This window comes from Centroberyx affinis, unplaced genomic scaffold (assembly GCF_046629955.1).
Source record: "Centroberyx affinis isolate AG114_WGS23_722 - 3 ecotype Tasmania unplaced genomic scaffold, CSIRO-AGI_Caff_v1 ptg002453l_1, whole genome shotgun sequence".
In the NCBI taxonomy this organism is placed as follows: domain Eukaryota; kingdom Metazoa; phylum Chordata; class Actinopteri; order Beryciformes; family Berycidae; genus Centroberyx; species Centroberyx affinis.
The window spans coordinates 253077-261005 of NW_027280690.1; the positions used below are offsets into that span (position 1 = coordinate 253077).

Consider the following 7929-nt stretch of genomic DNA (forward strand, 5'->3'; position numbering starts at 1 on the left):
AATGAAGAGAGAGCAGGATAAGTGAATTGTTGCAGTGGATTGTATTTTTGTCTCTCTATTGTTGGGTTTTCATATATCTCATATAGCTTGATATCACTGTTCCTCCCAGCACAGCATCTCAAAAATGGGTCTGTTTATTACTGAGATTCATCACTGTTCATCCTAATTGAGCAGCATTCTTTTCTAGATGCTGACTGTTCGTCATGGTGAGCTGGATCTCACTTTCTTAAGTATATTGAAGCAATAAAGACATACATTTGATAAGGAGGACTAAGGAAATATAGGATCCTTAAAAAACAGGGATAAAGTCCACACACTTCTTGTTCTTGCTGTTGAAGTTCTTGCTCCTTGGCGTTATTATTTTTTTCTGTCATCCTTCAACAACAGGCCCAATATCCTCATGAAAGAAGAAAAAGTGTTTATCAGTCTGTTACATTAAAGTCTCACATTACCAGCATTTCATTCAATTGTTTATTTCATAAGCATTTCCCTTGTATGGAAATGCTTCCTACATACATGCATTTCTAATTCCCAGTTTGGTATTCAGACCTATATCCCATCCCCTTGCCCTTGATAAATCATTAGCATCCATAATTATACTTAACAGTGTTCATTTTAGCCGAGTGGATGAATCATACTGATTTGAATATTTAACGGCGCAATTACTCATTAATATTCTGAAGAATTCTTTTCCAGTTCCTTTCTGTTTAAGTCAATCTTCCTGTCAAGTACACCTTCAACCGGTTTGGGTATGGATTTTAGTATTTTGTGAGCCAAAGCAGGTCTATTTATATCATCTAATGTGTGCGGTACAAATAACACCCCAGAGAGCAGATATGGAGAGATTGGCTGACTGGTAAAATAAATGATACTCCATGCCTTCTGCCTGTGACATTATGGGAGTTGCATGGTGAAGTAAAATTATCATCATTATCTTGTTCGACCGAAACCTCCGTAAAAGGCCACAACTTGCTAATGGAAGAATTGCAAAATATCATGACTAAATACCATCACAATGTCACTGCTAGTGTCATAGATGGGACACTGGCATTCAATTCAATGTAAATGAAAAATGGATAGGCACCGACACTGGCAAAGACAAAAAGATAAGAGAATACACTGTTAAGTTGTCTTGTGATGTTTTTTAGCATCATGTCAGTGGCTGTGAGTTGCAGTCCCATCAGTTCAGCTAAGCTTTACAGAGACAGCTGTGGGTCAATCAGGGGGACCGGGCCTGTGAAACAGCCTAACCCAAACACTGCCTTTGGTAATAATCCACTACAGCAGTGATCAAGGGGCAGTGGCACCTCTAATAGGGATCTATTTTTAGCTGGACGATAGTGCCAGAGAGTTATGGACGAGAGCCTAGAGTACAAAGCTCTTTGGGACAGTAGAGGTTCACAGATATTGGCTGTATATATTGGGAGTAAGTCTCTCTCACGCTCTCTCTCTCTCTCTCTCTCTCTCTCTCGCTCTCTCTCTCTCTCTCTCTCACACACAAACTCTTTTTTTTCATATATATACTGTCTTATTTTTGTGTGGAGGGATGTTAAAGGCTTGTGCTTATGGCTGTGAAGGCCAATGGCCATGGTAATCCACTGAGCTTGCCACAGCAGAGGTCTTTGTGATAGAGAGGCTACAGTACATACTGGCAAGAAAAGCGTTCTGGCTTTTCTTGTCCCTTTAAGCTCAGATGAGCTTGTGGAAGCACCTGAAAGTGAGAGACATCAAGCAGCAAAGCATGCAGGGTAGCAACCAGGATGCAAGCATGTAACTAGCAATCAAGAAATGTCTGCAGTAGACACATCACATTACTTTGTAGGAGAGCACACATTAACACACACACACACACACACACACACACACACTGTCTAGTTATTATTTAGTTCTCATTTCTATCAAAAATATATATTGGCCAAAAGATACATTTGTTTACATCTGCATCCTTCCTATCCTTAGTGGATTATTGATTGTGTTGTTGGAAAGTGCAATGTTGACTGATGACGACAGTCTGTCTGTCTTGCAGACGTTTAAATAACCCTGCCCTTCAATTCCAGGGGAAAGTTTTTGCTTCCAACAGTGTGGCTAACACTATTACGTGAACAAGAGCTTCACACTACTGTCTGTGAGCTGTTCGCCACTCCCACTTATAAAAGCTTGTGAATAACCTTGATGTTTAGGTCTGCACTGACATGTGGTGCGCTCCAACAGAAATATTATCCTGCAGTCTGCTCTCTGTCTCCCTGACGAAAACAAGGCAGTGTGGAAATCCATACTCTAGTTTTGAAAGCCATGCGCATAGTTTAGCATTCCATGTCCTCAAAGTACCTTTGCTGCTGCAAACAGACCACAGATAGACAGCGATAGCCCAAATAATATTGGAAGTTAGACAATTTGGTGTTCCAAATAACAAGGTAAAATTTTTTATCACCTGAAAGCTGATGTGAACAGAATTTACCAGTGGGAAGGTTGTATCGACCGTCTTTCTCATAAGACATGACAACTACCATCAAAATGTATCTTAAACTGATAGAACAAAGAAATTAGTTGCATACACTTATCAAAATAGCCTAACACGTCTAGTGGCCCACTGTGTTTGCATAATTAACACAATAAGCTATATTATTGATGCATGGAAATGTCATATATATATATATATATATATATATATATAATACATATATAAAAATATATATATAAACTATTTTATTGCATTTTGGCATATATCACTATAACTGCAGTCAACAACCCACTTTGGAGCAAAAATGCAAGATTATTGATGAAAAATCTCCATACGACAATTTTATTCTATTTTCATGGCCTTAATTACAATATAGTAAGGTGTTGTTGGAGTAAAAAAGGTGTCACACAATAAAATAAATAATGAAAATAATGAAATTGTGTTTTTAGTTGAGTTTCTGTGTTACTAATATCCACTGCTTTAATTTCTGTTTATTTTGAGGCTTTGTGATGCAATAAAGAGCCATTCTAGATTCTGACCAAGAGATGCTTGAAGGTTCGTGACTGTCACATGCATACAAGCTGGTGAAACCTGTCGAGAAGGACAAAATCAACCTAAAGAGTAGAGTAAATTATATTGTGTTGATCGCTAAAACAAAATGAACGAACAAGACGAAGGGTCAAACAACCCAGTGTTTAATGAGCTGTGTCTGGAGAGGAAACTGTGTGACGTGGTGATCAGCGTTGATGACGTCGCATTCAACGTCCACAAGATCATCCTCTGCGGCTGCAGTCAATACTTCCGGTGAGTTGGTTAATTATCTCGGTGAGGAGATGTCAGTGAAGTTCTACTCTTTAAATTAGGAGGAAAACAAAAGCATGCTTCCAAAATGATACAAAAACTGGTTTGTCACATAGTGCTTTACAAACAACAAAGGACCTAAAAAACAGATGAACACAAGAGAGAGCAAACACATCACAAACAGTACTCGCATTTTTTTAAGGACACTTTTTAAGTTTCACTGCACACAGTCAACATAGTTGTTTTCCTCCCTTCAGAAGAAGCCGTTTACTGACATTCATTCTTGTCTAGTATGAAAAACAACTTCCACAGAGCGAGAGTCCATCATGAACCCAAACTTTCTGTTTGGGTTTCTGTTTCTCTTGAGTTGAGTGTTTTCATCTCAGCGCTTTTTCAGTGTGACGCGCGCGGTTGTCAGCAAAAATAGACAGGGAAAATGATCTGTTGGTAGTCATACTGACATCATACCAGCAACATTACACATTTCAATACAGTTTCAATGTCTATATCTGTAGAATATGTCACAGACATGAAAAAAAAAAAAAATCTGTTTCCGTTTCAAATTAAAAGCCTTCTAGCGTTTCTGTGGACAGAATCCCTTCATTTGTTAACACAAGTCATCTATTGTTAAATATTTGCAGGACCGTGTTGTAGAAAATTCAGTGACTTGCACGGCTAAATTAGTGGAGTACCGGCTTTTAATTGTGGAAATACGGTAGTCATAGCAGAAACCCCACGTAGGCTATAGGCAGTATTTTTCCGGTTCTCTCTTGTGGATAGTGTGCCCCACTTGAATAGTGGGGCACACTATCCCTCTCTCTCTCTCTCTCTCTCTCTCTGAACGAGGGTAAACAAAAACCACGCGACTGCTTCCTTGGTACAACTCTTGACTTTTCGGGCCGCTCATCAACATATAAATTACATTTATAATGACATGAAATTAAACATTCTATGGCCATTATCAAAGGCAAACTCAATGTAGAAAGATAGGCAGCGCCGCAGCAGCAACACTCTCTGTGTGGACACCACAGGCGTGCGAGCCGCAGCAGTTCAGCGAGGTAGCCGTTACGCACCGCTCACGCAGGTGGTGTGGCCCGGGCGTTACGCTCTGCTTCCTGTCAATCACCTGACACCCCACAGGAAGAAATGGAAGTCTCCTCCAGGAAATAATCGCTCAAAAACACTTTACAGTCACATCCATGTCTTTTAATTTTGGAGGTCTTTGTTAGAATACAATTTTAAGATACAAAGCCAAATTATACCATCCCAAAATAATCCTGTTTTCCATCCTGATCCCACAGCGTTCTCTTCACCCACGGCTGGTCGACCCCGCAGCAGCGGTTGTACGACATCCCCGGTGTGTCGGCCAACATTATGCGCCTCCTCATCGAGTTCGCCTACACCGGCTCTGTTCCCGTGACCGGGGAGAACGTGGAGGAACTGTTGGCGGCAGCGGACCAGCTCTTCTTCATGGGCGTCGTACGCGCCTGCTGCCAGTTCCTGGAGGAGCAGCTCTGCCCGCAGAACTGCATCGGCATCTGGAAGTTCGTGGACGTCCACTACTGCCCCGACCTGAGGCGCAAGGCCGTCCTGTACATCCTGGACCACTTTGAGGAAGTCTCTGAAGAGCTCCTGACGCTCTCTCCGCAGCAGCTGTCGAACATGGCGGACATCCTCGTGAGCCAGCAACACGCGGCGCAAAACCATGCTGCAGCCGCGGGACAACCACCTGTTCGTAGGTGGCGCCACCACCTCCATGCCGCACGGGCTGCCCAACGTGGCCAAGTACGCCGCGCCTTGCGACGCCGTGTTGCTCCCCGGCGGGCCTATTTTTAGCCCAGGTCCCCTCATCCACCTTGGCATAGACTGGCATTTGTAACATTAATAAATTAAATTAATTTCTCTTTGCATCTAACAGGAGTGGTACTGTTGTTATTCTAATAATTTCTAAGTTTTTTTCAGGTTGTGTGACTCTTTGTTAGCTTTGTGTTCTAAGACAGAGAGTTCAAGCCCCCGTAACAGTGAGCATCCACCCTGCTGAAGTGTCCTGGAGCAAGACACTGAATCTCTACCAGCTGCAGTGTGTTGCTCTGTAGCTGAGCCTGACCTCTGACCTCTGACCTTTGACCTCTGACCTCCCTATGGAGGGGGGAAAAAGAAAAAGACAAAGTTCTCCTTGGGTTGGATCCATCACAAAACTAAAATGAGTCAATACCGACATATATGACTTCTATATCTCTACAAGAGTCTCTCTACAAGAGACTACTGCATGTCTTATATCCAGTACACACAATGCCAAGTTGTCACATGGCAAAGCAAGTGTCATTGTTCAGTTCACTATAACAAAAATGACTTGAGTCTTGATCTACGAGTTATGGAAGTTACATTTGCTGAGAGCCAAGGAAATGTTAAACTGTCACATTCTTGAATGGAGTTCGACATGATGTTCTCTCCACACCAGAGAACGAAAGGTTCTATGTACAGGCTGAAGCAGAGTGTGTAAGTGTGTATCACTGGCTATTCCTTATATCGTGTGTACCAGATGGGAGACATATATTCACAAATGTGTCCAGACAGGCAAATGCGCACTAAGATATTCATATTATCAGATTTACAAATGGAGGTAACATATGTGCATAAATCTGCAAAATGTGCAGTGTTATCAAAAATGTATAGATGGAGGTTCATAGGCTGTTCAGTTCGACCTTTAACTGTGGATTAAATGGAGGTTACTCATTCTCCTTTCCTCTCAGCCAGAGGTGTGACCGAGTCAAAGTTTGCTCCAGTCCCAAGTCTTGAGGCACAAGTCTCAAGGCTGAGTTTGAATTTGACAACAAGCTTTAGAAAAGAGGTGAAAACAACAACACAGCTGGCTCGTTAGTGTGGCTATCCCCTAACAATACTGTAATAATTATGTTATCGTGCATGGAATTTCCTGAGTAAAGAGTATCTTATTGATGGGTAATTTTAAGGCTGAATAAATTGAGGCTGGTTAAACACAAACGACATACCAGAAATCTCAGGCATGTCTACTATCTTCATTCAATGCATTTTGACCTATAGCAGTGGCACATTTATTTCTAAAGGCATTTCCAAAATGGGAGCTCCATTACCGAGTGTTCCATGTTGTCTGATATAAATTTAAGACAAGCACAGGGCACTTTTTAGTGGTGACCTTTTTTAGGTTAAAATGGGCTTTTGAATGATAGTAAACATGTTTCTAAGTTGGTATGTTTTTTGTGTGTTTAATCATCCAGTATTAATCTTTTAGCCTAATATTTAAACATTTAGCCATCCATAAGGCATTTTTTCAATAGCAATCACAATACACCATAATATGAGTCTTCTTTTTCCCAAACATGACAAATTATATGCTTTTATGTTGAGCATCAAATTGTCTAACGTCCAACATTATACTGGGATATGGGCTATCACTGGCTGCCCATGATCTGTTGAGAGTATGGAATGTTAAACCAAACCATATGCATATTTGCAAAACTGAGAGTGCAGATTTCCACATCAACTGCCCAGAGGGAAATACTCACCTGAGGTCTTACCACACTCCATGTTTGGCACCAGGACCTTCACACCCATTAAAAATGTTTAATGGGTGTGTATCCACTCCCGAATATACAAGAGAGAGTGAATCTTGTTCCATGGGAATTCATAAAAAGACTTTCACCACACGCTCATTTCAGTTGGCAAATAGTGGACAACAACGGAGCAAAACCAACCGCAGCGAACACACAGGTTTCATTCTTGCATGCAGAATCCTGTTTGGGAGTTCATGAGGCTGCGAGTATCCTGCAGGATAATCTCTCATTAGGTCAGGTGTAGGCAACCCTTCTTGGCATGAGATTTATTTTTTACTTGACTAGGCTGATGTGAACCACCAGAGCAAGTCAGGGAAAAGCGTGACTGTTTATAACCAGAATTATGCAAGCATGCAGTATGTTTTCATATTCATATTAAAGTATAAATTATGGCTATTTTGGAAGACAAACTTTATCCAAATTGGTATTGGAATAATTCAATTCAATACAACTCAAGTTATGCGACCTTCAAAAGCCATGGAGACAACATATATGAAATCAATATTTCGGAAGTAGGGCACGTACCTACTGATAAATGCATCTATTCGACTTAAACAAAACAGGTATGTTGCATTTTGATGCAAAACACTGGAGCAGTTCTGAATGCATCTATTCATATTGTAACCCCCAACATATGTCACATCTTGAATCTGCTCTCTCATAGGCTTGTTGCAGAAATTGACTGTGTTCACTCTTGAATCTGTATCACCATCTATGACACTTATTGAGAAAAAAAAACATTTTAATTGTAAGAGATAGTGTGTGTATCTTCACACATCACCAACAACACAGTGTAAAGGACCTGCTGTTTTAAGCTGACGACCGCTGAACTTTTGGTGAAAAAAACATTAGGCCACCTGTCTAGTTCGTCACAAATCAGCCTGGATTTGAGACAGGAAGTTACTTGGCTCTTTTAACTTTTTTTTTTTCTTTTCTTACACTGATCCCTGCAACTCTGCAGGGATCAGTACAGCTTTATATTATATCAGCACTTGCAATGATATTGATCAATGAGGTATGTCTCTAGTTGACTTTAAAGCATTTTCCTCTGAACTAGCATCACATGTTTGGTAC

The 7929-nt window shown here is 40.9% G+C and overlaps 1 protein-coding gene across 1 annotated transcript; it reads left to right on the forward strand.

The window, feature by feature from the left end:
- The first annotated feature begins 3119 nt into the window (after positions 1-3119).
- LOC139656350 (kelch-like protein 10) lies at positions 3120-5358 on the forward strand. Its single transcript, XM_071533900.1, has 4 exons — positions 3120-3265; positions 4564-4939; positions 4977-5137; positions 5259-5358. Exons 1-4 carry the CDS (start codon positions 3120-3122, stop codon positions 5356-5358), a joined length of 783 nt encoding a protein of 260 aa, XP_071390001.1.
- Positions 5359-7929: the final 2571 nt, after the last annotated feature.

What these genes read in the sequence shown, in the direction of transcription:
- LOC139656350 (XM_071533900.1), top strand. Translation starts at nt 3,120, where the DNA reads ATGAACGAACAAGACGAAGGGTCAAACAACCCAGTGTTTAATGAGCTG. An exon ending in CGAACATGGCGGACATCCTC is followed by an intron (nt 4,940 to 4,976) that starts GTGAGCCAGCAA and finishes ACCATGCTGCAG; the next exon opens with CCGCGGGACAACCACCTGTT. An exon ending in CTTGGCATAGACTGGCATTT is followed by an intron (nt 5,138 to 5,258) that starts GTAACATTAATA and finishes TTGTGTTCTAAG; the next exon opens with ACAGAGAGTTCAAGCCCCCG.